This window comes from Neltuma alba, unplaced genomic scaffold (assembly GCF_004799145.2).
Source record: "Neltuma alba isolate B1F8T4 unplaced genomic scaffold, ASM479914v2 tig00013520_pilon, whole genome shotgun sequence".
NCBI classification, from domain to species: Eukaryota; Viridiplantae; Streptophyta; class Magnoliopsida; order Fabales; family Fabaceae; genus Neltuma; species Neltuma alba.
Genome location: NW_021637738.1, coordinates 44,570 through 56,558, shown reverse-complemented (window position 1 = coordinate 56,558; position 11,989 = coordinate 44,570). Strand labels below are relative to the sequence as shown.

The 11,989-nt window shown below is 41.0% G+C and overlaps 2 protein-coding genes and 1 pseudogene across 2 annotated transcripts; all 3 read left to right on the top strand.

Moving 5' to 3' along the window:
- Nucleotides 1–492: 492 nt before the first annotated feature.
- LOC114738017 (stachyose synthase-like) lies at nucleotides 493–3,528 on the top strand (annotated as a pseudogene).
- A 1,016-nt stretch (nucleotides 3,529–4,544) lies between these two features.
- LOC114738029 (putative ubiquitin-conjugating enzyme E2 38) lies at nucleotides 4,545–5,468 on the top strand. Its single transcript, XM_028926041.1, has one exon. The coding sequence runs from the start codon at nucleotides 4,545–4,547 to the stop codon at nucleotides 5,466–5,468; it is 924 nt and encodes a 307-aa protein (XP_028781874.1).
- A 3,104-nt stretch (nucleotides 5,469–8,572) lies between these two features.
- LOC114738022 (transcription factor UPBEAT1-like) lies at nucleotides 8,573–9,130 on the top strand. Its single transcript, XM_028926034.1, has one exon. It carries the CDS (start codon nucleotides 8,573–8,575, stop codon nucleotides 8,960–8,962), a length of 390 nt encoding a protein of 129 aa, XP_028781867.1. The 3' UTR covers nucleotides 8,963–9,130.
- Nucleotides 9,131–11,989: the final 2,859 nt, after the last annotated feature.

Here is an 11,989-nt window from a genome sequence, read left to right as displayed (position 1 = left end):
GAAAACAACATATATATATATATATATATATATATATAAAACTGGACTCTACTTTTTATGAGGAACTAAAACTGATTCGAAAATTGACGGATGGGTTAATTACCATGATTTCTTAAAATTAGTTATGGTATGGTAAAGAGAGATTGATTTGCAAATGAGGGGGTAGTGATTGTGTAGGGGCTTGAGAGGAATTCTGACCCAATTATTATATTAATATTACCCACAATGAACGTAAGGAACTCAATCGGATTTCGCCTTGAAGAACTTAGATTATAAATTCTAAATTAAATGAGTAATAGGAAAATTGGGACAAATCCAGAATTTATTTAGGATAGAGTTTTCTGAGAAAGATGTTTTATGCTGTGCGATTTCGTTTTAATAAATATTAATAATTATCATATATACAATTTTTGTAAGAGTATCTCCTCTTTGGTTTGGCATCTGTGAGCTTGAATAGTTGATTCTTTGGCTATAATAGTCACATGCATTAAGTATTGGGAATCCCAATATTGATTCACTTTCCCCTTGTGGTCTAGAGTTTGGTTGTATATATATTATATAATACCGCTAGAGTGCTCTTCCCTCACTCCTATGCAAGATTTTCCTCTCCGGTGAAGCTGTGAATCCCTTACTCTCGGTCCCATGGCTTCTCCAAATGATTCAGTTAGTCCTCCCATGCCCTTAAACCGTTCTGAACCGTTGGAAAAGAATTTTGATTTATGTGATGGAAGGCTTAGCGTCAAGGGTGAGCCATTGCTGACACAAGTCCCACAAAATGTATCTTTTGCTCCTTTCTCTTCCATTCGTCATTCCTCTGATTCTGAATCTGATGCTCCACCATCTCTGCTTCAGCGTGTGCTTGCCTGTCTCGCAAGGGTGGCTTCCTAGGCTTCTTCCAGGAAGAGCCCCCTGATAGGTTGATGAACTCCTTGGTTAGATTCACTGGAAGGGACTTTCTCAGTATCTTTAGATACAAAACATGGTGGTCTACCCAGTGGGTTGGAAATTCTGGCTCTGATTTACAAATGGAAACCCAATGGGTTCTCTTTTATCTTCCTGAGATAAATTCCTACGTTATCATCATTTCTATAATTGAAGGCAGCTTTAGGTCTGCCCTTCATTCTGGCTCTGATGGGCACGTCATGATTTTCGCAGAGAGCGGCTCCACTCTAGTGAAAGCATCCAGTTTCAATGCTACAGCATATATTCACGTGTCTGAAATCCGTACAACTTGATGAAAGAAGCATTCAGTGCCCTGAGGGTTCACCTCAACACCTTCAGGCTCCTAGAAGAGAAAACCCTGCCAGATCTCGTTGACAAATTTGGCTGGTGCACTTGGGATGCCTTCTATTTGACCGTAGACCCTATCGGAGTTTGGCACGGATTGAACGATTTTGCCAAAGGTGGTGCGGCCCCGAGGTTTCTTATCATCGACCATGGCTGGCAAAGCATCAATTTGGATGGGGACAACCCCAATGAGGATGCCAAGAACCTCACTGTGGGCGGTAAACAAATGGCTGCAAGGATTTACAGGCTTGAAGAGGGCGATAAGTTTAAAAAATACCAAGGGGGTCTTATGTTAGGTTCCCATGCTCCTCCTTTTGACCCAAAGAAGACCGAGAAGCTGCTCGCAAAAGGGGTTGAACTAGAGCGCTTGAAGACCCGCGTGGAGGCCATCCAACATGATAGTGCCGATCTACCAAAGGCTGAATTGAGGATGAAGCAGTTGAACCAAGAAATCGATGATCTGTTTGGGGAAGAGCGAAGAAGGGTTTGGAACAAAGAACGTGGAGGATCGTGTTGCAGAACAGAGGACTCAGGAATGAAGGCTTTCACAAGGGATTTGAGGACCAAATTCAAAGGTTTGGATGATATTTATGTGTGGCACGCCCTTTGTGGTGCCTGGGGTGGTGTGAGGCCTGGGGCAACCCATCTCAATTCAAAAATAGTGCCATGCAAACTGTCCCCTGGCCTTGACGCCACAATGCCTGATCAAGCGGTCGTCAACATCGTCAACGGTTCAATTGGGCTTGTTCATCCTGATCAAGCCACGACTTGTATGACTCTATGCATTCCTACCTTGCCAAATGCGGCATTACTGGAGTAAAAGTTGACGTCATTCATGTGATACCAACTTTTAGATTGAACTTCAGTTTTTTGTTATGCTTAACTATTCTTTCCCACCTTATAACATGCATATTTCAAAAAATGCAGACCCTTGAGTACGTGTGCGATGAATACGGAGGCAGAGTCGATCTCGCCAAGGCATACTATGGCGGGCTGACAAATTCCGTTGTGAAGAACTTCAGCGGTTGTGGAGTCATCGCTAGCATGCAACAGTGCAATGACTTCTTCTTCCTGGGCACGAAGCAAATCGCGATGGGAAGAGTTGGTGAGTATAAGCTGTCGTTACTGTCCACCCATAAATCCGTGTTCACTGTTTCAATCAAGGCTCTAACTTCTCCCTGTTTTGTCGCAGGTGATGACTTCTGGGTCAGCGATCCAGAGGACCCAATGGGATCCTTCTGGCTGCAAGGCGTCCATATGATTCACTGCGCCTATAACAGCCTGTGGATGGGGCAGATGATTCGGCCTGACTGGGATATGTTCCACTCAGTGCATGAGTGCGCCAAATTTCATGCAGCGTCGAGGGCCATTTGTGGCGGGTCCGGTCTACTTGAGTGATCCGGTCGGCTCTCACAATTTTGATGTGATCAAGAAGCTTGTGCATCCTGATGGCACCGTCCCCAATTGCATACACTTCGCCCTTCCAAGCAGAGACTGCCTCTTCAAGAACCCTCTGTTTGACCAGCAAACCCTTCTCAAGATCTGGAATCTCAACAAGGTACCCTCCCGAGTCCTAAATGGTCCCTCGCTTTGAATCCTTGTGTGCGTGCGAGAGATCATGTAAAGCTAACCAATAATTTGATTCCTATACTTGAAACAGTATGGTGGGGTGATTGGCGCTTTCAACTGCCAAGGGGCTGGTTGGGACCCGGAGGCCCACTGCATAAGGGGCTTCCCTGAGTGCTACAAGTTAGTGTCTGGCTCGATTCATGTATCTGAGATTGAATGGACCAGAAGATGGAAGCAGCTTATATGGGTGAGGCAGAGGAGTACGCAGTGTACCAGAGTGAGGCTATGAAACTGACTCTCATGTCGTTCGACTCTGAACGGATCCCAGTGATCCTCCTGCCTTCTACATTCGAGCTCTTCAGCTTCGTTCCCGTTCGTAAGCTAAATGGGGGCGTCAAATTGGCACCGATTGGGCTAACGAACATGCTGAACTCTGGAGGAACTATTCAAGAATTGGAGTATGAGGAGGGTGGAGGTGAGACTGTCGCCAAGGTTAGGGTTAAAGGGAAATTCCTGGCATACTCGAGTGAGATTCCTAAGAAGTGTCAGCTGAATGGCGGTGATGTTCCTTTCCTGTGGCAGGCCGATGACGCCAAACTGACCCTTGACCTTCTTTGGATCGAACCCGCTGGAGGCATGTCTGACCTGTCATTTTACTTCTACCATTACTAATTTTTTATTTGTTTTAATCAGTAACAGCTTTCACTAATGACGGAGATAATCTCCCTAGGCGAAGGAGAGGCCGTTGGCGAGCGAGCCTGATGATTATTTTAGATATTTTATTTTGGCCCAACTCTCTTTTGAAATGAGTTTGATATTAATATCTCTCTTTAACTAAAATCCTTCCCCGTCGTTCATGGAAAAAAAATTGTTAATTTCAATAAATCAGAGGCAAGGATATATGTATATTTAATAATCGGATGGAAATAAAATTTGATATAATTGGCTATTTTATCAAAAGGGTCGAAAGAACTAAAAAGTAAGAATAGCAGTCTTCACGTCCAAACAAAATGTAGCATAGTTTGGATAGCTTGGTATTAAAGATATTCGCCGAATAAAGTGCACTTCATATATATAATTTATCATTTATAAGTCTTACAAATCTATTGAGCAGTATTTGTATTTGATCCTCTGGTGAAAAAAAAAACATGTATTTTATTATCTGTGATTTATCTGTATCTATAAAATCAAATCTAAAAATCTCGTAAAGAATGATTTTTTTTTTCTATTCCATAACAGTAAAATATTTAATATAAATCAGAAGTCCCCGGAAGACTTGCTCGTTATGAATAATTTTATTGGATAAAAGATTTTACAAAACAAAATGTTTTTAAAATAAGTGTATACATATAATTGATGAAAATGTCAAAAGAATAAAATACCGGACGGTGGAAGCTGGGGGGTTGAGATCCGTTTAGCGGATATAATTATAATGAACAATAGTTTTTTGAATCTGTTTTTTTTTTCATATGAAAAAATGAAGTATATCGAAATCAGATTATTAGTTTCCCTATTATCCCGTATGAGATTTTGTTAGTTTAGATTAATTAACATAAGAAATCTTTCAAAGCCCCGTCTCTTATTTACTGACTTATCTCTTAATCCTTCCACCTCTATTTACCCAGAAAATTGTCAGGGTTTCATAATATTTTATACTAGCCATCTACCGAAGTCCAGTAGAAGTAGTGATGGCGGATTCTCAAATTCCAGAGGACTATGACGCTTTAGATCAGAAAATGGAAAACAATAATAGAAGATATGGAGAAATAGAAGAGGTGATAGATGATGTGGAGAGGGCTTTTGAGAAGTTCCAGAACTTCGAAATCCTTAACAGTGCTCCATATGATCACTGTTTCCTTTCCAAGAGAACCATGAACTGCAGAAGAAGTAATCTAACCGAACAGATGAAGCAAGAATGGAAGGTGTTGAAGTTCAGTCTCGCCAAGTCATCCATTTACGTGAGAGCCTACGAGGAGAGGCCTGATCTCATGCGAGCAATTATCGTAGGCCCTGAGGGAACCCCTTATCACCACGCTTTGTTCTGCTTTGACTTTCGCTTCCCTTCCAATTATCCCAATCAAACCCCAGACTTGTTCTATCGCTGTTATTATGCCCCTTCTTCCATTCCTAATGGAAAGCTTAAGGGTTTTTTGAACCTCAAAATGAAATCTCATTCTGCTCCGATGACAATACTACGTCTCCTCACTCTCATCCAGAACTCCTTCCTTATTAACAAACACGATGAGGCTCCGCGCGTTCCTTCCGCTGCAGAAGAACCTAACATGAGAGTAATGAAACAAACCTGGGAGGCCATGCTTTGCATGTTGAAGTCGCCGCCTCAGAATTTTGAAGTGTTCGTCCAAGGATACTTTCGAACTAGGTCCCACCAGATTCTCATGAACTTTAAATTCCGTATAGGTCTTGACGAAACAACCATAGGGCTCTTCTTCAGACTCATTAAAGCGTTTGAAGCGAATGGAGCTTACTGTCAACATCATTATAATAAGGATAATGTTGATCAATTGCTTCTCAAAGCGATGCTGCCCAGGCAGAAATCTAACTCTGGTATCGTCAAGAAAATATCAACTATGTTTCAGGGTACGTTCTTGTAAGTTTAGTCCTAGTGTGCCGTACGGTCTCTTCCGGTCGTGTTTCCTTCTTGAACTAGACGTGATGGGCTTTCGTGCCTTAATGTAGTCTGCGAAATGAGTCATGCTTATAAAGAATTTTTCATTTTTTATTATTCATCCCGGTGACTCTGGCAGATAAAGAAGGGAGATTAGTTTGGTTCATTCATTAAATTTTTCATATGAATGTATAATTTTACTGTTGATATAGTTTTTTTTTTTAAAATTCTGATGAAGAAATTTAGAGGCACAGTGCTGGATGGATTAAATCATTCATTATATTTCTCCCTCCCTCATCCTTCCTCTTACTCTTAGCAATCAGCATGTATAACTTCACACGCTTCAAGAATGCCTTTAACATGATTTTATTAATCCTTCAAGAACTAAGCAATTATCCTCTCTTAGCTAAAAACGAAGTATCTACAAAATAGGGAGTAGGACGCCATACCTCAATAGATGAAACTGACGCAAGTTTCTCCCCTAGAATCGAAATCTGAAATCAAATACAAAAAACCAGCCGTTTCCTTCCCATCATGTTTTGGTTTTCGCGGGAATTCCGAGGATGAGAGCGAAAAGACAAATCGCAAGTTTGTGCGTGAATCTATCGCGGAAAACCTCGGCCGAGTTTGAGGAATTTCCCGACAAAGAAATGGAAGTAAGGCGGTCAAAGTCTTTGAGTAGATTCACTCACAAACCTGCAATCCGCCTTCCCTCTAGGATACCAAGTGCAGTGCCAAGAAGACGATGAATGAAATTATATAGGAAGAACCAAGATTCAAAGGTTATGGTGCGGCATCTTCCTCCGCAAGCGCCCCATTCGGTGGGCAACAGCTTTGGGGTCAGATTCCCAAAATAATTGCATTCTTTTTACTGGAATTTTTGAGAATAAACTCCAACACCCTATTTTCTATTATCTTTCTCCTTTTTTCTTTTTTCTTTTTCTGCGACTAGATTTTCTCTCGGCCCTTGGTATAAAGATCATGCTGCCATTGAGTCCAAAAAAAAAAAAGATCATGCTGCCATGGACACTTGGGCCATAGGCCTCGATTGCACTGTCCACCCACAGGCCCATGTGTTGTGAGTTTCTGATGTTGGTTGGGCCATTTAAAGCCCGATATTAGATCCAAATCATCTCAATTTATTTTGTTGGGCCTGAAGATGTAAACTTAAGTTATCTGGTTAAAACCAAACATTTATTCGTGGTGATTTTCAACACGTGCAAGGAACATGGGATGGTTGTTGGGTTCGTGGAAGTGAAAGCGAAGCAGTGCTGGTTGCGAAGGGCTCTACTGGGCCACCAGGACCACAACTTTTTTTTTTGGTCAACACCAGGACCACAACTAATTTCAGGGTTACAACCTTCTTCTGTTTTTTCTTTTTTTTTGCGTTACCACGTGGGTGTGACCTGTTAAGGCTGTCGGCTTGTTGTAAAATATTGAGGTCATTCAACAATTAAAATTTAAGAGAATTCTGGCCTATCGGGAAAAAAAAACAATTAGAAGTTGCTCCTGAATAAAAAAAATTTAGTGAAATAGTAAAATGAGAAGGAAACTGATTAATTAAATCATTAATATATTAATTAATAAATCAGCCCAATACTGGAGATTACAATTTTTTTCATATGAATAATAATGATAAATGTAAGGATATTTAATTATTCATGTCAGCTAAACGTGAGATAGATACAATATTTTTTTTATTTTCAAAACAAAAAAGAGACAATTTTTAATTTGAGCATCGAAAGTAAAAGGCAGTTCTTTCTTCTTTTTTTTACCGGAAAAAAAGATCAAAGGCAGGTGAATTCAAAAGAATGGCGAAGAGGAAATAGGACGATGAACAGTGCAGGAACCCATTGTGTACAGGGGAGCGTGGAAAGGAATACTGGGCCGGCCGATACGATGGGACGTGACACTGCTATCTTCCGTATGCTTAACACTTACTACAAGCCCACGGCAGCACGTGGAGGCATGTTCCTCTTCATAACTCGGGGGAAAAAGCAAGGTCCAAAAAAAAGCTTCATATTGTTATCTTCATCAGTTTCAAATTACGATCTTGGATCACCTTCTTTACATGCATCTCATTTTATTTGCTCCCATGCACCGCCAAGCGTTATCGAATTAATAGCCATTTATTTAATTTATTTGTTACCCTTTCCCCTTTTTTCCCTGAAATAGCGAGGCATTATAATGCTGGCGGAGAATGTTGTAGGAGAAATAAAGAAGCCACGTTGCGATTGCTTCCCCTTGAAACAAGTAAAGGAAAAGATTCTGGTCCATGTTCTTCCTTCAGCCTCACCCGCTCAGGTATCATCAGTGACAAATCGAGATGCATGCATCTTTGTCTGGAACATTGTCGAGGTGTCGGCTTCTCGGCCTAGGAACCCTAAAAAAGATGGCTGTTTCTGAGAACTCAATCATATAATCAGTTCAAGGGAAGACTGGTTCATGAATGTCAGAGGATAACCCACCTTATCCCAACATCAGTATCCATGCTGTCTACTTTTTGTTTACATAAGCATTGACAAGCCTGCACTTAAAATATGATTTTAAAGAGGTTTCCTCAAGTGAAGCACGAGCTAGGGGCATGAATTAAACACGTTACATATATTTATTAATGCAGAACGCCATGTTTATTGAGCTGGAAGGGGGGAGACGAAGGACCCCATTAATCGCGCATATTGTAAATGCATTGAATTTAGAAAGTGGCGGGGCAGGAATAATCCAGGGTGGTCTTACGAGGTGGGGAGGTGAGTGTGTGACGAAAGGTGGTGGTTTAGAGGGGTTTGGGTGCTGTGAGGAAGAATCATGTGGATGCATGTGGATTGAGTTGGATAACATGCTCAAAGCAAACGACACCGCACTCGGCCACACCTGTCCCTTTCTCATTCATCCATCCCATTCCCTTGGAGGCCTTCTCTGAAATTGTAGCCTGTGGTCCCCACCTCCTAATTATATGTATAGCTCTTAGTATTATCCTAAATGCTCAGCGGCCTACCAGATCACACAGAGTATAAATGCGCACATTGTCTCTCGTTCTTGCAAATTGCAACAGCAAACCAGAAGGAGATTCCAACGCCTCTCTGTAGAATCATGGGAGCTTCTTCGCAGCCTTTCCCTGTTTTCCTGTCCGTGAAAAACCAGCTTCGAGAAGCTGATCAAGAAGACAGGAATTTATCGTATGGGTATCTGGGGAGCAAAGCGGGGGCAGGGCGAGGCATGAAGCACAGGCTGAGGAGCGGGGGGAGGAGAAAGGTTTTAATGAAGAGGAAGGCTCGCACGATAGGAGGTTCTAGAAGACAAGGGGCCATGGGGATTGAGACGAGGATCAGAACTCTGAAGAGGCTTATACCCAGCAGCAACAGCGAGTCCGTGGGGTTGGATGGGCTCTTCAGGGACACAGCCGAGTACATTTTGTCGTTACAAACGAGAGTGAGAGTCATGCAGATTATGGTTGACGTACTGGCAGTTTCTGACGGGTGAATCTGAGTCATCTGTAAAGATTAATAATTAGGTTTTGTCTAGTTCCCCCTTGTGGTTTGTAGGGATATATTATATATAGAAGATTCATGTGCATGTTTAATCTCGCCTCCCATCGCCTGGATTTAGAACAGCATGGGGATCATTTCAATGAGTCACTGTGTGGAAAGATGAGACCAGTGCTGGTTCATTACAATTATATCTGTAATTCATATACCGCTGTTACTATTAGTTGTATTTCTGTCATTCATATATCAATTTGACGTACTTTACTTGTGGATGCTTTGGACATATCAGGGTAAGAGATAATCATGTTTTCATACGCGCTGCATATATGATGTCTTTTTGAGATACAAAATATCAATCGACACAGCGATTTCTCCATAATTAATCGAAAGCCCCCACTTAAGGAGAATCCAAGTGTAATTAGCGGGAAAAGAGAAGAATTACGACGTCCAATAAATAAATTTACATCCACGACGCGCGGTAAACAGTTGTAGAGAAACGGAGAGTTCGATTGTACATTCTCATTTCTTGATGCAACCATATATCATTCCAGGCCACACGTTATATCTATCTCGACCCAACTCGATACTTCCATTTCGATGGTCACTGCTGCGGCGTTAGCTTTCACTTCAATTTCTATTTCTATTTCTTTCGCAGTTTAATTTCCACGATTCCTTTTTTATTTCTTTTCTACTGAGCCTTTTTCCTCATGGTTGAAGTTCCGAGCCAGCCAATAACTCTCAGAAATGAAAGTGAAGCCCCGGCGTGGATTCTGGGCCACGGAATGGAAGGCATGTTTGAAGCATGGGCTGGACACGGTAAGACCATTCATTTGGTGAGATCAGGGTAATCTGAGAAAAGCCCAATCAGATTGGGCCTATTTTACAAAGCATGTTTTCTAAGAATCACTTTGATTATTCCGTGATTCCCCAATGCATGGGACGGCCTGTTTATTGTTCCCATCCCAAAATTTGCCCAAGTAGAAGGGGGCCGAAAATAAAACAACTCAAACGTTTGAAGCGCAAATCTGGGCATTTTGTCCATCCCACGAGTGATAGAATTCGGATGCTCTACAATATTTTATGTTTGAAATAAGCGGTCTTGATCTTAACAGTATTGATATTGTGATCAAAGTGGGCTGAGATTTTGAAGTAGCTTTCCCCGTTCAAGCATTTGAAATTCTGCAATTCCTCTTTGTTCTTCTGTTTTCCTTTTTGGAAAAAAAATAAATAATAACAAATCGATGACTGTCTTGAATCTCAAAAAGAACTGATTATGAGTGAACGACAGAATTAAGCATAAGAGTTGGATCGGAGGGGAAAAGCAGTGATCCAGCTATGAGGCATGATTGAGATTGGATTATCTGGTTGAGATTTGGATTCCGAAAACAACAAGCATTTCTGGTAAGAAACGGTAGGTCCAGAGCCCCCACGTAAAAGTGCTTCGTCCAGAACAGAAAAAATAAAACCCTATGACCTACATATGGCATTAATATTAAATTCAACGTATTAAAAGAGAGGAGTGGGGGCTAAATCTAAACTTACCTAAAGTGTCGCTGACAAGATCACATGATCGGGTTCAGCATTGTGTGTTGTTCAGATCACTAAAAGCCATAGATTTTGTAATCGTAGCATTTAAAGTGGGACACCGGCATCATGATATCTTCAATGCTCGTTAAGAAGTCAAACCAATCGAATACATTGTTTTCATCACAAGGTAAAGCAAAACATGCCACACACACCCCATATTATTATTATTATTGCTTTCTTCAATTCGCAGCTATTATTCAGAATTACATCAATGATAAAAATCAAATGAATATGCCTGTCTGCGGATGATTGATGATGTTGTGTGGGCTAGCTAGGAGGACAATTCTAGATTTATAGTTACACCTGATCATGAACAATGGTTTCTGTGTATATACCTACATTCTGCAGATCAAATATGAGATATTATATGTATCGCAGAAAAAATATTCGTAATCGTGTGCGAGAATCTCGCATTCTGAAAATTTACGACAGTGTCGGCATTCATCACCAGCCGAAGTACACGCATACACACGAAATATATTCCCAGACCATCACTCGTGCTACGGCCAGGTATGGGCTGCGCTTCTTTTTTCATATTTTTATGCTACGTACTGGTTTTCCCCATGTATACTCTCTTATAGCAGCTCTGAAAGCTCTAGTCCATTGAAATTTATAAGTCTCTGTTTTTATTCCCTCCTTACCTGAGCTGTCTTATTGAGATGGAGAAGTTTGATGGTTCAGATTAACTGAGAGGCGTGTAATTATCTTGCGAATTTAACCCCTTTTTTGGGTTAAAAAGAAGGTCCTTTTAAAGACGTGTGGTGGGGTTGTACTGTCTTGCTGGATTCCATACATAATTATGAAGGTTAAAAAGCAGACCGTTGAATGATTTATATAAAAAGTTTGGATATAATTCATCTCTTTCTATTTACTCCCACCCAGGAGCCAATCTCGCAGGTGCGAGTGTATGTAATATGGAATCGTATCCGCGTTGAGGGGCGTGTGCTCGGTAGGTTGAAGTTGAACATATATAGACACAAACCAACCAGACTCAAATGCTGTTTAATTTTAATTTAAGGTCAACTGGCCTAACGCTCTCGCCTGAAAACTTGTTCTGTGTCTCGACTTCGAATGCAACTGGGTGGTAAGTTACAGGGAGGATGAATAATATATGTATATGTTATGCTACGATAAGATTTGTTTGTCTTGTGGATTCAGGATCACGAGTTGGCCGGAGCCCTGAGTTAAACCTAAATAATGTCAACGTTCTAGAAGGTGTTTCCTACCGATCGAACGAATCAATAAAGATCTGCTTAGTTAATTATAATTTAATTAATTGGGACATGAAAAGGATAAGTTCACCATTCCAAGTGGGTCACCTGTAACAAAAAGTAACGGTTAGGTGGGGTAAGAAATCCATATCAAATATAGAATAAATCATGAGGCTTTCAACAAATATTTGGCTTTAGCTTTCTAGCATTTTATATATATGACC